A 17,507-nucleotide genomic window follows, 5' to 3' on the forward strand; every position below is an offset into this window, starting at 1 on the left:
TGTTTTGCAGACGTCAAGAAAAAACCAAAACATGATAGAGTTGTAGAACACTGGAACAGGTTGCCCAGAGAGGTGGTGGATGCTCCATCCCTGGAGACATTCAAGGCCAGGTTGGACGAGGCCCTGAGCAACCTGATCTAGTTGGAGATATCCCTGTTCCTTGCAGGGGGGTTGGACTAGATGACCTTTGAAGGTCCCTTCCAGCCCTAACAATTCTATGATTCTATGATAAACAATGTAAACTGACTTCTGAAAGCTTTCTTCTGGTTCTTATTTGTTTCTTCATGCATCATTAATACCATTAAAATTTCCAGCCTTTAAATTTTGGTGACTTAACCAGGTGAGGTGTATGACACCAAGAGGAACTGGGTTCACACTTTCTGTGTGCCATGTGGAGTGCTAGACCTGGGGCCATTTATTTCTGAAGATACCCGGAAGAAGACTTCCGCTGTCTGCAGATGCTGAAGTCTCTCAATCAGTAACATAACAACTGTGGAGGAATGCAAGGAAAAATCCTATCAACCTGCAAATTCTCAGCCCTCTGCAGTATCTGAATCTCAAGTGTGACCTCCATTGCTCCTAGTTATGTCAGTGCTCACTAGTACTAGGCTTCAGGTCTGCAGTGTTTGCACGGACTTTTATTTTTCTTGTCTATACTTAAAAAAACTTTAACTTCAGGAGATAAGTGGTGATGCAGCTCTGTATTTTGCATCAAAACCAGGCAGATTTCCAGCCACTGAATAAGGTAATAGTCTATCACTCTTCAAGCCCTGAAAGATCCTAGACACATTCCACAATTTATAGAGGTACCACATTCCTGAACGCAGCACATTGCAGATGCTACAACACACGCAGCATTGAAGAGAGGAAGCCTTTTGACTTCTTAAATCCTTTTCACTGTAAAAGGCAGGTGGAGATTTTTGCTCCTTTTGTATCCCCATGCAGTAAAGACATCGATTTAAAAGCTCTAACTTCACAGTATTTTGTGACAGTTGATACTGGAAAGTTAAAGCATTGGGGTTAATTACAGAGTCTGGAGGCTCACAGTCCCAAACCACACACCAGCTTTGTAACCATATACTTTGCACCCTTTCCTTATAGATACTATTCAGAATTTTAATACACCATCTACAGGAATCCTGCTTTTCCAAACAATTGCACTGCCAAAGCAACCCATGCTGGCTTGTAAGACAACTTTTACAGCCTAATTCTGACATTACATGTTCAATGGCTTGACAAAATGAAATATATTGGAAGATGCCCTCAGATTCAGCTTGTTTGGAATGTTTTAAAATATAAAACACATCTCTTCAGGCTTGATGTTCACAAGCTGTCACGATTATCAAAACCAAGAAAGTGAAGTATTTCTAATTAGTATTCCTTAAGTTTAAGTTCCTTAAACTTATATTTTTAAGAAATGCTGTTTGCAACTGAGCATATTGCCTCTGAAGTGTAGACAGGAAAGATTCATAATCGGAATTAAATATAAAAATATCAAGTTGTTAATTATTGGGTGTTTTAAGAAGTCCTCAAAGGGTGTTGTATCCATAGAAATACAAACACCCTACAAAACTTGGAAAATAAGAAAATGAAGGAACTGAGTACTAACCTCCCTGAATACACAGATATCCATGTTATTGAGTAGAAAGGTGTCATTTTTACACATCTTTGAGTTGAAACTCTATATGCTCTGTATTTCTGACATTCTGTGAAACATCTCATAAGGATTAGAGTGCCTAAGAGTAGCAGTGCAGCCAGTCCAACCTTGTGTATCAGTGCAACTTCTGCGGTTATTAGAGTTACAACAGTTATAACCTTTCCAGGCATCATGGGAATATTTTTGGAAAGTATGTCTTAAGTCATTTGGGTCCCTCTGGAGCATTTTACAATATAATAAAAATACTTCTTTTCTGTATATTTTTTTTAAATACAATCAATCCTGTTATTGCCCTACAGAAATCTGTTGACTTCAGCTAAATCAATCCCACTATAGTCTTCAAAAGAGTCCCCCATACTATTAGATGAGGAAACTGAGAAATTGTGCAGCTTCTCAGAATGAGAATGAGTGTTACAGAAATAGCAGCCAGATCTGAGTTTCCTGAGCTTCCGGATATGTTCTCCATTCAGAGGACTTTTCGCCAGGGGCAAAGTGTTTTTACACATGTGGATGAATTTTGAGGCTAATCTCAAGAAGGTGAAGGAGTATGGTACCCTGACTCACGTTGTTACTACAGAAAATGTTTGGGGCAAGTCACAGAGTTCATCCAGCTAAGTATGTGCAAGGGAACAAGGATTCTTCCTTCAGTCTGTATTTCATACTTTGTGATTACGGTTTCCTTCCCAAACACATGCCCTTGAAATCAACACCTTATGATTTTTTTTTTTTTTAAAGCTATTACTTGTATATGTATAGTCTTTCTTGCAATATCACCTTTATTTCTTTGGATATTTTACATATTTCACATGAAGCAGTGAACAGACACAACCACTTCAGCCTTGAGACACAGTCCTTTGGCCCAACCTGTGCACTAGTGACTTAGGTCCAACCTTTATACTAGAGAAAACACATCCTGGCAACACAGGTGAAAACAAGACAGTTTAAATATCTCTAAGTAATCTGCTCAAGAGGTACTACAGCACAATATGGTATATTGAAAATATTCCTTTCATATTTAAAAAAAATGATATGGTGCCATGGGGAAAATATTAAACTGGAGAAAGCGGGGATTAGTAAGAGAACTAAGAAACTGTCAGCCTGTGACGGTGTGACATGCCATATTTTACAATGCATCCCCCAGCATTTTTAAAAGCCATGTCACACCGAACCATACTAACAGGAAACAAGACGAGACGGTGCTCCTGTGGCTTGTTACAGTGCTCTGTTCTCAGTGCACTTAGAGCACTTGGAAGAATATCATTCCTGCCAAGTGAAGAGAGACAATATTTCCACAGCAGAGACTTACCAGATCAACATGTCAAAGACACTGGTTTCTAATCTGAAGATGTCTATTACTTGCAGAGGATGAAAGAAAAGGATAAAACATGAATCTTGGTGATTCAGAGGGAGAATAGAGAGGGAAAAAAAAAGTCTAGCTGGTGTTCTCACTGTGCTGATAGTTCTGCTCAATCTCCTTTTAAACACAAGGCAGGTCCTTGATCTGTGTTTCTGCCAGCAGTATTTGCCCTGAACCCACAATCTGCTCTAAGAAGTGCAGTGGGAATCCGAGGAGCTGGCTCCACAATTGCACAAACAGACTTTATTTGAAAGCTGGTGCAATTGCAGTGCTAGTCTGCAGCTATACCCAACCTCCTTTCCCCTTAGCAATGTAGTAGCACACAACCTACATAGCAAAGAGAAACTTCATCTTGTAGATTGCTGATAACTGTTTATCTTTGTTCAAAAATACTAAGGATACTAAGGATTGCATTAAACAAAGGAAAAAATAATGTGTTTTAAGGAAACATTAGCATATTTTATGTGTGTGTTCCTTTAGGATCAGCAGAGAAGGTTTTGTTGTGAATGCAGTCCAAAAGGACTACAGCATCACTGGATCTATCCTATCCGTCTCAGCAGTGACGTGCCTGGTGTTTCTTACAAATTACACATCGAACAGAACTGGAGCCACACTGACTACATGGACTGCATACCTTCCTGGATTTCTCATGTTGCTTGGGAAGGCTAAAAGCTCGCCTCCATGTGTGGCAATCCATATAAAGGCCTCACTGCGTTTTCTCCAAGTTAAGAGAAATTCATCAAAGCACATCTTAAATTACTTATTATGGCATCATCTCGGGCTGAAATGAGAGCCCACATCAGGAAAGAAGTTGTAAGGGATGGGAAGGCGTGGGAACTGAAAGATGACACATGGTAAGAGATGCCATGTGCCTAAAGAGAAACTATGCTATTTCAGTTTACAAGATCTAGCCTGCTTGGTAAACTCTAACAAACATCATGGAGAGCATGTTTAGGGTGCATGCAAACCAACTCAGTGATCACACGGATTACGACAGAACAGCAGCTGACACAGCAATGTGACTAAGATGCACTGCAAACTCTGTCAACTCTGTAGATATATACAAATCCAACCGTTTCTTGCAAATGATTTTAGCCTTGGTTTTTCAAAGAAAACTCAAGAAGCTGGATACCCAAATGCTGCTTATTTTCAATTAGATTAGGGGCCTTACTTCCTTAGATTCTTGACAACTCCTCACTAGATTTGCTTGATGTTTCTGTTGGAGCAGTACAAGGCTTCCTTTATCAGTCACTGGAAGCCTCCCTGCCTACCAATTTGTAACGGGCTTAGTTTTGGTTTTCTCTTTGCCATTTCAAAAATAAAGTTAAATAAACACAAAGACAACAAAAAAATAGCTTACCCACTGGCAGTGCTAAAAAGTATCCAAGGCAATTTTGTTGTACTCTGAACTTGTTCTTTGCAAATTCATACTCTGACAATAGATTTTAAGATCTCGTATCCAAAGCCCCATAATAAATGTCACCAACTCAACTTAAAAGCTAGTGAAAACAAAGGTCTTGATTAGAAAAAGAATCATACAAGGAACAGTAAATAATACTTCCAGTTGCTTAACTGCTACCTTTCCATCACTGCTGTTCAAATTCATTAAGGTGGCGCCTGCATTTTTATATATAAAGCAAAAAACGTTTCTTGTGACAACGGAGAGACAAATGCTTTTTAAATTTATTTCAGGAGATACTTGAAGTCTCCTGAAATTATTCTAATGCTTTAGCTCGTTTCTGACCTGGTATTTCACTTCAGCATAGGACTCCAGAGCAAGGGGACCCCAGCTGAATTTTACAGTACCTGTGGAGCAGGCAGATACTGCCACCTTGGGGAGGACTCCTTCCACGTACTTGGAGAAGCCTAAGCAAGTGTCACATAAATCAGTTTTGTTTTTTTTTTTTTTTCCCCTGTCATATCCTCTCAGGAAGAAAACTTCTTAAAATCCTCTGCCCGTGCTGTTGCAAGACCTTCCAGATGTGTCCCAACTCAGACTGTATTACATTCATCATAACACTGGAAATAAATGCCTTTTTTTTGTGGGGAAGTTTGCTCAGCCAAGTTTTAGATACCATTTAAGCAGTGCCTCCTTTACACCACTCTTAACTTTACAGCCATCTTGCCAGCGTAAAAGTCTGTTCTGTATCAAGCTGAGCAAGCTGTATTTTGCATACACCGTTCCTCTGCTTCTGGGATTCCAGCTTTCTCAGTAGTCTAAACCCTTGTCCATGCACAGCTTAAGTTATCTCCTTGGCAGGCTACCGGCTCAGCTGGATGTGACTGCCAGGACAGATACTGCCTCACACGTCAGGAGAGGCATTACTGCACACAGGAACAGTCTGACGAAAAGTACAGAGCTAGACTGTGACAATTTAACCAAAGACTTCTAGGCAAATTAAAGGAAGCATCTGGATTTTATATTCACAACATCCATAGCTTTATGAGACTGACCTATCCTTTTGGTTGGCAAGTGAGTCACTCCCCATCCAGTTGTCTTTGAGTTGGCATCTGCTAGCAAATGAAGGAACTTCACTATATAATTTATATAAAAATATGCCTTAAGAGATAAAGGCTGTGCACAGCATTGAGTCACAAGGCTTGTCACAGTGGAAACTGTCAGTAGTTGCCTTGGCTACACAATACAGGAGAAGATTTAGCGTCTCATCTCTCACCAGAATAAGCAGGCTCAAGAGCAGGGAGCTGTCTGAAAGCAACTAACTTGTCTATGTGCTCTTCAAAAACATACAGCGACAAAATTCTTACACAGCTGCCCACAGCCAAGTAACACAAATGATGATGAACTCATTCACGACGAATGATGCGAATTTACCCAAGGAGGCTGCGAAGGCACCATTAGCTCCTACCTTCTGCCAAAGCACTGGCTGTGCTTGTGGCACCAGAGCAGGAGACAGCAGGCTTCTAGAGGAACCGAAGTCTCACTCCACTGTCGTGGAAGGCAGGAACAGAGGAACGGCCCAGGTACTGCAACAAACCAATACTTACAGGCTCCCACACAGAGCTATGGTTTTGATGACAATGTCCCTAGCAGGACTGGGCTCCGGAAAGCACCTTCCTCTCTTCCTCCCACCACAAATAGCCTATGTACTTAGATTCTTGTCATCATTGTAATGACACATCTTAATACCCTTGGAGTGAAGCCTCCACTCACCTGGGATTTACAGGGTGGCTCATCTAAACCCTTCCCTGTGAACAGACAAGAAGGGCTCACTCTACTCTTTTGTTCTATTACTAGAATCTGGTTGTTAAAGCACAGATTTGTATTTATTGTCCACTAAGGCACAGGAGTCAAATCAGTCACTTTCCCACTTGTGGGAAATTGTCTAAAAAGCAAGTGATAGGTCCTTTCTGGGCAAGCTTTTTGTCCCTGGTTTTAACGCTACTATAGCATGGCAAAGAATGATGCTTGCAAGAGAAATGTATCAAGCTATCAAGCCAACAGCTAATGCACGCGACTGGCAGTGCTACAAGCCTTTAGTTTTCTTCCCAATCCACAAATCATTTCTGTGTTTTTAATCGTTTTTTGATTATTTTAATCCTTTTTTGTTAGGCAAACAGCTTTACATCTGCATATGGCTTACCCTGTGCTTTGAAAATACTGTGCTTATTAATTCATTGCAATAATAAGAAAAAGTACACATGCTCTTCACGTGCATATATGAACACACATCCAAGAACATGCAACACAAAGTAATTCCAGTACCTCCATTATCACTTTCACATTCAACTGCTGGTAGAACTCAAGTAACTTTAAAAAATACCAACTTCATACAATCACTAAATTGATTGCAAAACCGTATCTGCAGCTAAGCTGCAAGAATTCAACAGTGCCAATGACTGACCAATCACATCCAATTGGATGAGGATCTATCAGTAATAGATTAACCAGATTAATGTGTACGTAACAGTCTCGGCATGGTACGCTGCCGCTGTTAGGTTCAAAGTCCACATATAAACTTCTTTTTACACTGCACACACGGTTTATGAATGAAGTGTGGATGAAACAGGAATTTAATGGAAAATAAGGTAAGTTACATAATATGAAATTAATCTAAATATTCAAGTGTAGACTGCTTACAGGAAAAAAAAAAAAAAAGAAAAAACCTTGATCAGGATTTTAAAAAGAAATGTACAAATGCAAGTTTGTGGTGTCATATGATTATGCTACAGAAAAAGAATATAATGCACATCTAGACTGACAAATAAGTGATGACAACCTTTTCATAAGGCATGCTGTTTAAAAGGTATTCCTAAAAAAAAAAAGAAATTGATCCTTGAAAAAATCCACAAAAACCTCAGGAAGATCATCATGTACAATATTCAGTGTTGCCTGTAACAAAACGAGTACAAAACCAGCTCTTTTGGGCATGGATTTAAGAGGAGGGCAAAAGCTTGAACTGCACATGCAAGAATCTAAATAAATTAGTCACATGAAACCCTAATCTAAAATTATCCATGATTTCTCTATGAGTACCTAAACCCAGTGGCTTAAAAATAAATAAATAACAATCTTTCTGAAGTGCAGGTGTCACTGATAACTTAAAATCAACTACTTATTTGCCAATATGGTGCTCCATCTGAAACACCTCTGAACTTACTTAATCAGCCAGTATTCCTGTTAGACCACTAACGTGCACCAAAAATCCTTCAGATACTGGATTACAGAAAAGCACAAAGAGAATGAGAGAGCTTATTTATGAAAGACTACAGTAACTGGAAATGATACTCACCCATCTCCCCTCTCCATCTACGCTTTGCTTTTCCACCAATCGTGTCGTAAGCCTAAAAGTTGTACGGTATACATTTCTGAAGTCTCAATTTCATACGGGGTTAGGAGCTGCAGCATTGGCTATTTCAACTCTTCTTTTTTTTCATTAAGACACACTTCTTACATTTATTTGTACCAAAAAGTCCTTTCAAATTACTGTGTTTCAACTGTAGTGGCAGCTGATGAAAGGCATATACTAAGCTGTTCTCTGCTGTGAAAAAGTGCTCCTTAAAAGCTACTTCTCCCTGACTATCCTTTTTTTTTTTTTCCTAAAACCAAGTAAAGATGTACGTCCTGAAACATGGTCACTTAACAGCAGCACATATTTTCACCATCCTCTTCTTCCTCCCATAGTTTTTCTCCTTTTCATCACCTACTCTCCCTGCATGCCAATGCCATTTCCCATAGTTGTTTCCCAACTCCTCCCTTCCCTTCCTTCTCTGTTGCCTCCTTTACCTACTTTACTTGTTCCTAAAACTCTTCTCACATCTGATTCTTTCCCAGATCTTCAGTTTCTGCCAGCGTAGGAGCACAGTCTGTTAGGTTGCTCTTGTACCTGTGACACCTTCCATGGGGTTTTGTTACTTCTAAGCAGCAGACTGGGAAGGACACCAAAGATCCATCCTTGATCAGACAGAGGTGTGTGTGCTGTACTGAATGTCTATCTACACCACATACTCCTTAAAGCAGTTCAAGTAGGGAAGGACACTCAAAAGACATTGAATTTTGCAATTTTTGCTGGATTTTTTTTTTTAAGTTCTCTGAAATGGCTTATGTTATTTGTTCTTCACTTAGTGACAGGTTTGTGGATAAAAGCCTAGACAATGGCAGACAGCAATGAGATGATCATCAACCTTGTTGTCCTTGGAAGAACTCAGACTGGCAAAAGCGCTGCTGGGAACAGCCTGCTGGGCAGCTCAGACTTCGAGAGTATTTGCTCCCCAAGCTCTGTGACTGCCTGCTGCAGCCTTGGACGCAGCTGCCGCATTTCAGGGATTATACGAAGAAATGGCTGTGAGATAGCTCTCCGTGTTCGAGTACTTGACACTCCAAGCTACCCTCACAGCAGTCTGAGCAAAGAGCAGGTGAGAGACACAGTGAGATCAGCCCTAGCTCACCACTTTGGCGAAGAAGGCCTGCATCTAGCCCTCTTGGTCCTCAGGGCTGACTTGCCTCTGTGTCCAGATGACAGCGATCATACAATGAAGTTCATCCAGGTAACAAACAAACAGATAAATAAATACAAGTCTTGTCCTAATGGCGACTCTTTTGTGTTCGGGTGACAATAGCTACGGAAGAGCTGACTGCAAAAGTGAACTGGAGAAGTGCAGCTCAAAACTGGAACACTTCCCAGTCCAGCAGCTGAAACACATCATTCACAAATCCAACACCATACACCACAGCTACACTTACCACACTAAGCCTGAGAAAAGCGAGGCAAGAACCGCTCTCTTTCATACGTGAGCTCGGCACAAAAGAATTGAGGAACCAAATTTACCTGAAGTAAGCTTTTCCCTCAGAAATTACATTTAATGCTTTATCATGACAGATCTAGCCAGCTGGAGAGAAATGCTACTTAAAGCAAGCAAAAGTCAGGTTACCTCACTCTCTTGTGCTCTATATAGGACCAAAGCAGAAAGTGACGGGTCCAAAATCATGAGAAAATCTGTTGACCTGAGACAAGGATGCTCAACTCTGTCTTGCGCTATCATTACTGCAATATTTGCTCAAGAGAAAATAACTAGAAAGTCGGCATAAATTTACTCTGGCTAAGGAAAATGTCTGTCATATTTTTTTTGTATGTGGAGGGGAGGAGAGTGGGGGGCAAGAAGACATCAAACAGGTATTGCTCAGTTTATCTATCTGATCAGATGGGTTTCAGTTATCGACAAAGCCTGCACATCACAACTCCGCATGTGACTTACACTACTGAACTTTCTAAAAATCTTCAGGAGCAGAATGGACTTCCTGGTCCATTAAGTCCTATCCCCTGCTGCAACTGTTATTATCTGAATATATAATACATATACAGAGAAGAATATACCAATATATACCTACATAGATAGGAAAAGAGCTTTTAAAATGTGTTTGATTTGCACTCCTGTTCTGATTACTCTCTATTAGTAGGCTACTCCTCACTTTTCCGGTAGTTTGAGAGTCAGTTCTAATTTCAACACACTCTTACTCATTGTCAGTGTACATATATCTGTTTTCAGTGTTACCCTTTTTCCTTATACAGCTCTCCATCTCTCTATACTTCACGGTATTTAATAGAAAGCAGTATCGAATCAAAGTATTTTTACTGTAAGTCAATGAAAAATCATCATGCTTCTAGTTTGCGATGGTTTTGGATCAAGTCCATGTGGGCATTAAAAGCATAAGAGATGCCACCATGCCTTTTCTCTTTAAATGGAGCTTAAATAAAGCCATGCTTAAAAATAATGAGAAAGCAACACTTATTTCTGTTTCATGATTACGACTGGCTCTCATCTTATATAATGGTCAGCTTTTTAGTTTTTTTCCCCTTAAAAGACTTGATGCTGTGATTTCATCAGCCACAAGCAAATGAGGCAGGACAGCTGCCTGGGTGCTGGCAATTCCAACAGTAATTCATATTTCAGTAAGCCATTCCAAGAGACACTGGCGTGAAGATTACCTTTACTCATTGGGAGTTTTCACAACAATCCTCTGCAAATTAGGGAAGGCAAATCAATGAAGATGGCATATCAGTAGAAGACTACTGGCATTTAAATATCTCTGGATTTTTTTCTGTCAATAAAAAAAAAGCTCAACAAACTAAGAGAGCTCAATAAATTGAGAGAGCAGCAGATATTGATTTCAGAACTAACATTAGCATTGATTTCGAGTCCTCAGGAAATTAAGGCTCTATCCTATCTCTCCAAAACTGATAACCCAACACTTCCTTAGACAGATTCTGCCAAAGTTCTGTACAGGTTTAATTTTTTTTTCATCCCTAGTTTCTAAAACAGATGAACCACTATCAATCCATCAGGTTTTTCTAACTCACTGCTTGCCCTGGGAGTAGAAACATATCTTTAAAGCAGTTTTGTACACCGTAGTATTTAGGTTATAGAGTTAAAATCATTACCAAAGTAGGCTTCTTGTCACACAGAGGAATTATTACAATTGCACTAAAGTGGTAATTTCATTTACATCTGTAAATGAAAGCCCAATCTCTTATTCCTATTAAAATTTTCTGTAGTCATTGACAAAAAAGCAGCTTGTTTTCTCCATTTCCCTCCATCAGATGAACCACAGCAGTTAAAGACAAACTCTCTGGCCCATTACTTAGGCTGAGGCATTTGATTTGTGTTTTTCCTGAATTGCTGAGAATAGTTCAGTTTTATGGAATACAGCTGGAATTGTAGTTGGTGTTATAGATATTCATCATTTATTTTTCAACACACAAGGTGATTTGGTGATTTTTAAAGAAAGTTTCCAAAGAGCTGTAAAAAGTGTAGAAATATGGATATGTGGAAACTACTGAAGTAAACTAAAGTGTGCCGTCTCTAAACAACTATTTTTCCTTATTTACGTAGACATTTTTTAACTGGAGAAATTCTATTAACATCTGTTGAACGAGAACAGAGAACTGTTAGTACTGTACAACTGCATTTTTCCACTGAAAGTGGATGTCAGTGTCTTGGAAGGTGAAAACTCCCAGAAATTTCCGCAGCTTAGATAGCATGAACCAGATTACTGCCAGGAAAAGAAGATATAACTGGTCTGTCTGTTAATGCATAAGTATATGAGGTAGGAGTGGGGAAAGGGAACAAGAAAACATAACTATTTAAGATTTGTTTTTCATTACAGGAACTTCTGGGTCCCACATGGAAGGATTTCACTGCAGTTCTACTTACTCATGCAGACAAGGCAGAAGAGGCCGGATTCAGGGAGGAAGCATACTTGCGCAGTGCCTCAAGTACCCTGTTGTCACTTCTGAGCTCAGTACAGAATAAATACATTTTCCTAGACAACCATAAGAGCATAACTAAAGAGGAAAGAGCTATTGTCTTAAGAAAGATCTTGAATTTTATAAGGCGAAATAAATACCAAGTGCTTCTACCTAAACACAACATGGAATAAAATTAGCTTTCAGGTGCTCATTTGTCTATTTTCTACAGCAGGTAACATTTAATAGAAATTAAAGGATAGAAGCCATCAACTGGAAAATTCCATATCCATACCAAATACCTCTGAGCACACAGCTGGAAATATCTCTTTAATTACCAAACCACTTGCCTTTCATGGAGTACCTCACACTACTGCGTCCAGAATCCTAGTTTCGGCCAGAAAATCAGCACAAGTTAGTGCTCTAAATCAAGTCCCTAACATGCATGTAGTCACAAATGAGGTTTTAGCCTACACCAGATTGTTTATTCAGTCCATACAGAACACGGACCTGGAAGGAAAAAAAAAAAGTAGTAAAAAATGGATGAGTTCAGACTGTAAGAGAGCCTCTTTGCTCAATTCTTCAAGCTTTCAGAAGTTGCTCTGAACTCCAAAGTTTGTAAAGAGCTTTCCAGTAGTAAAAACTAAGATTTATCTATTGGAGAAGTATTTCCTTACCTTGATTCAGGATTAGTTAGAATTGAGATTCTGAACTTCAAGAATTTTGATTAAGATAACATCATCAGACACGTAGCTTACAAGGCAGATAAAATCCCTCTCCTGCTTAATGCTATTCAGCACATTTAAAAGAACTAATTACCACTGCTTATTTCCAGATGCATAAAAATTTACACAAAAGAAAACTGTTCATCTCTTCTTTTGTGCCTATTCCTTTTAATTTTGTATCATCATTCTTTTGTTTTTTCTCCCACTTTACTGGATGAAGTTCAAAGTCTGCAAAATTCAGAGTGGTTAATTTTTTTTTTTATTTCAGTGGTTTAAAGAGTGCTTACTGTTTTAGTGGTTAGACAGTAATTGGTTAATTAAATATTATATGCCAAAATATCTGAAGTACCTCTAAATAGTTACTTAAAAGGTCTATTGTAAATTGATCTAAAATAGTTATTTTCAGATTATTAAAAGGCAGGAATTAAAAGTAGTAATTTGAGGCTCTTACCACAGCGACCATGACTACTTGTATTACACTATTGTGGGATAATTCTAATTGTAAAAACTGAAGAAGCTATTTCTGTTAAAACCAAAGCATCTTTTGTATATAATATCATTGCATAAAAAAACCCCAAACATTAAAACAAAAAATCAATTCATTTTATACCTGTTTGGGCATTGGAAATGGCTATCTTTTTGGTAGTATTTGACTAGCTCTGGCAATCTATTTGCTATTCGTTCCTTCTTAGTACTATCCATCATTTGGAAGGAAATATCTAGGTGGACTGAAGAAGTATTTTAGCAAAGTGACAGCTTTGATCTTATTGACATTATAACAGCTTAACTGTGGAACATGAAAGTATGTCTATTTGTATATCTGAGGGCATAAAGGGCTAGAGTTTAATCTTCCCATTACAATTGTCTCCAGACTACTGAGACAACACAGTCAAGAACAAAGTTGCAGAGGCTTATAATGTATCTGCAAACTGCTTGAAAGAAGAGGAGAAAAACTATCAAAATGTGACTAGAAAGATGATGATTGTGGCCTTCACTGACCCACTGGTAGTTGTGCACCTCTTGAAGAGCAGTTAGCACACAAGGAACATGGCAGAAATTTTTCCTTATTGAGGTGCTCTTGCTCCACAGATCCTCTAAACCTTTTAGGTGTCTAGAAAATATTTTTGCCTGCCTGTAGTTCGACCATGAACAAGCCTTGTCAATTAAGTCTTGAGCACTGGGTGGTTAATGACCGCTGACGACACTTAACCTTAAGGACAGTAAGCATGGTGAACAAAGAATTGTGAAAATGTTGGAGGCATAACACATTCTACATCTCTGGAAAAGGAGTCAAACAAAAAAGGTATTAGCCATGCAATTCAGATGGGTAATATATTCACGTTTTTTTATTGTGCTTGCATTACTTTCCATTTCAACATCTGAAAAAGATTCTAATAACCATTTATTTAATTCCGCTGTTTGCCATGGTCTCTGCCCTGCAGACTCCTTTCCCTTTCACTTCGAATGGAACTCCTTTGTATGTTGCAACACACTGGTCGTTGGTATGAAGATCAGGTTGGATTTGCTCCCAAATCTTCTTCTTGGGATTAAGTTCCTTCTCAGGATCTCCTGTTTCAAAACAAAGAATAACCTAATAGCACACAACACAGAAGGCAGAGCAAGAGCTCTATGTATGCACACATCTGTGACAGCCCACATAGCATCACTGCACACTTTTAAGGAAAAAAAACCCATTACCTGCAATTCTTAAAATGAAAACTTTAATCATAATTAGGGATTGTCCAGGAAAAGTCACCACAGCCTCTCTCGAAATGCTTATCTTCCAAGGGAAAAAACTTTGTAAATAACAGACTGTACATATCATCAAAATGAAGAAATCAAATCATTGCCAGCTGTTGATTTACAAAATTTAATAGAGACCAAAAGGATTCCTAAGAATTAAATAGATGTGGACCACTACTCACCAAGACAACGGTTTGTCAGCATCTTAAGTTAAGGAATCAATGAATTTTTGTAAGCAATTAATATTAAGTGACTTTGGCAGGGGCCATTACAGTTGAGAAATACTGAATTTAGACAATAGTCCAAAATTGGGATATTGATATATCATTTTAGCCCCAAGTTTCAACACCGTTCTCCTACTTTTTGTAGTATTTGTACCTAAAATAGCAGAAGCATTAGAGGTCAAGCTTGCTCTTATGGCGTCGGTCTCAGTTAAGTCTCAGTTCCCTGTTGCTATGTGTACACCATGATAAGCTACCGACCCCCTAGAGGTACTGACAGGCCAACTACATCAGCAAATCTGAGTTTTTAAAGATTTCTAATGACCAGAAAGTGCAGGTTTCTTCTACTAATGTTTTCATAGATTCATAGATTTCTAGGTTGGAAAAGACCTTAGAGATCATCGAGTCCAACCATCCCTAATCCCCATTAAACCATATCCTCAAGTAGCTCATCCACCCTATTCTTAAACACATCCAGGGATGGGGACTCAACCACCTCCCTGGACAGCCTATTCCAGTGGCTGACAACCCTTTCAGAGAAGAAATACTTCCTAACATCCAACCTGAATCTCCCCTGACTAAGCTTATGCCCATTTCCTCTTGTTCTATCACCCATCACTAATGTAAAGAGCCCTTCCCCTACCTCCCCACCATCTTTTCTCAAGTATTTATAGGCCGTAATCAGGTCTCCCCTCAGCCTCCTCTTCTCCAGGCTAAACAGCCCCAACTCCCTCAGTCGCTCCTCATAAGTTTTATTTTCCAGCCCCTTGACCAGTTTGGTCGCCCTTCTTTGGACTCGCTCCAGGAGCTCAATATCTCTCTTAAAGCGAGGGGCCCAAAACTGGACACAATATTCCAGGTGCGGCCTCACCAGTGCCGAGTACAGGGGCAGGATCACTTCCCTGCTCCTGCTGGTCACACTATTCTTGATACACGCCAGTATCCCATTGGCCTTTTTAGCCACCTGGGCACACTGCTGGCTCATATCAAGCCGGTAGTCAACCAACACCCCCAGGTCCTTCTCCGCCAGGCAGCTCTCCAGCCACTCTTCCCCGAGCCTATAGCGATGCTTGGGGTTTTTATACCCCAAGTGAAGGACTCTGCACTTGGCCTTATTAAAGCGCATGCCATTGGCCTCAGCCCAACGATCCAGTCTGTTCAAATCCCTCTGAAGGGCCTCCCTACCCTCGAGCAGATCGACACAGCCTCCCAGCTTGGTGTCGTCCGCAAATTTACTGAGGGTACATTCAATCCCCTCATCCAGGTCATTGATAAAGATGTTAAACAGAACTGGACCCAGCACTGAGCCCTGGGGAACCCCACTGGTGACCGGCCTCCAGCCGGATTTAGCCCCATTTACCACCACTCTTTGGGCCCGGCCATCCAGCCAGTTTTTAACCCAAAGGAGGGTGTGCCTATCCAGGCCAGCAGTTACCAGTTTCTCAACCAGAACACTATGAGAAACTGTATCAAAGGCTTTACTGAGGTCTAGGAAAACTACATCCACAGCCCTTCCCTCATCAACCAGGCGGGTCACCCTGTCATAGAAGGTGATCAGGTTTGATTGGCAAGACCTGCCTTTCATAAACCCATGTTGACTGGGCCTGATCACCCGGTTAACCTGTATGTGCTCATTAATAGCACTCAAGATAACCTGTTCCATGACTTTGCCCGTCACCGAGGTCAGACTGACAGGCCTGTAGTTCCCCGGATCCTCCTTCCGCCCTTTTTTGTAAATGGGGGTAACATCCGCCAGCCTCCAGTCCAGCGGAACTTCCCCAGTGAGCCAAGACTGCCCAAAGATAATGGACAGGGGTTTGGCAATGACATCCGCCAGCTCTCTCAGGACTCTCGGGTGGATACCATCAGGCCCCATAGACTTGTGGGCATCCAGCCGAAGGAGCAGATCCTTGACCCGTTCCTCTTGGATCACAGGAGCTTCGATTTGCTCTCCCTCCCCGCACTCAGACACCGAAGGCCAGCTCACCTGGGAACTGCTGACCTTATTATTAAAGACTGAGGCAAAGAAGGCATTAAGGACCTCAGCCTTGTCCTCATCCCTAGTGACTAACGTACCCCCTGAGTCCAGTAGGGGCTGGAGGTGATCTTTAGCCCTCCTTTTGTTATTAATATATTTATAGAAAGACTTTTTGTTGTCCCTTACAGAGCTAGTCTAAGTTCCAATTGGGCTTTTGCCTCCCTGATTATCTCCCTACATGTCCTAACTTCCTCCCTGTATTGATTCCTGGATGCCTGCCCATTCTTCCAAGACTTGTAGACATCCCTTTTTCTTTTGAGATATTCCCAAATCTCCTTTGTCATCCAAGCTGGTTTTCTACCCCGGCGGCTCGATTTCCGGCACACAGGGACAGCTTGCTCCTGTGCCTCCAGAATTTCCTTTTTGAGTAGTAACCATCCCTCCTGCGCCCCCTTACCCTTGAGAGCTGTCTCCCATTGGACTTTGTTAACCAGACTTCTAAACAGCCCAAAGTCAGCTCTCCCAAAGTCCAGCTTGGCCGTTTTAGTGTTCCCCCTCCTAACTTCCCCTAGAATTGAGAATTCTATTATCTCGTGGTCACTATGACCCAGGCGTCCTCCAACCTTCACATCTCCCACAAGACCTTCTCTGTTCACAAACATCAGGTCTAGGGGAGCTCCTTCTCTAGTCGGTTCACTAACCAGTTGTGAGAGGAAGTTGTCCTCCACACTCTGCAGGAACCGCCTAGACTGTTTCCTGACTACCATGTTATACTTCCAACAGACATCAGGCAGGTTAAAGTCACCCATAAGGACAAGGGCTAGTGAGCGCGAGACTTCCCCCAGTTGTTTAAAGAATAGCTCATCAGTTTCACTGTCCTGATAGGGTGGCCTGTAGCAGATACCCACTACAATATCCGCCTTCATAGGCCCCCCTTTGATTTTCACCCACAGACATTCTACTAGGTCATCCCCAACATTTAACTCTAAACAGTTTAGATCTTCCCTTACATACAGGGCAACCCCACCACCCCTTCTACCTCTCCTATCCCTCCTGAAGAGCTTGTAGCCATCCATGGTAGCACTCCAGTTATACGAGTCATCCCACCATGTTTCAGTAATGGC

At 40.7% G+C, this 17,507-nt stretch overlaps 2 protein-coding genes across 3 annotated transcripts in view; one reads left to right on the forward strand and one right to left on the reverse strand.

Annotated features, from left to right (window-relative positions):
• The first annotated feature begins 8,627 nt into the window (after nucleotides 1–8,627).
• GIMD1 (GIMAP family P-loop NTPase domain containing 1) lies at nucleotides 8,628–11,910 on the forward strand. The gene is made up of 2 exons (XM_009988203.2): nucleotides 8,628–9,020; nucleotides 11,638–11,910. The coding sequence occupies exons 1-2, from the start codon at nucleotides 8,628–8,630 to the stop codon at nucleotides 11,908–11,910; spliced, it is 666 nt and encodes a 221-aa protein (XP_009986505.2).
• A 1,862-nt stretch (nucleotides 11,911–13,772) lies between these two features.
• The window catches only part of AIMP1 (aminoacyl tRNA synthetase complex interacting multifunctional protein 1), a 50,758-nt gene continuing 47,023 nt past the window's right edge, over nucleotides 13,773–17,507 (reverse strand). For both annotated transcript variants that reach the window (XM_086611939.1, XM_086611940.1), the window contains exon 7: nucleotides 13,773–14,010. In XM_086611939.1, coding sequence (XP_086468065.1) covers nucleotides 13,844–14,010 — 167 coding nt within the window. In that variant the 3' untranslated portion in view covers nucleotides 13,773–13,843. The remainder of the gene's footprint in view (nucleotides 14,011–17,507) is intronic.

The sequence above is a fragment of the Tauraco erythrolophus genome, chromosome 5 (assembly GCF_009769465.1).
Source record: "Tauraco erythrolophus isolate bTauEry1 chromosome 5, bTauEry1.pri, whole genome shotgun sequence".
NCBI lineage: Eukaryota > Metazoa > Chordata > Aves > Musophagiformes > Musophagidae > Tauraco > Tauraco erythrolophus.

Excerpts from the sequence above, each read along its gene's own strand:
- GIMD1 (XM_009988203.2), top strand. The coding sequence starts at position 8,628 with ATGGCAGACAGCAATGAGATGATCATCAACCTTGTTGTCCTTGGAAGA. Across the intron at positions 9,021-11,637 it reads ATACAATGAAGTTCATCCAG|GAACTTCTGGGTCCCACATG; the intron begins GTAACAAACAAA and ends TTTTCATTACAG.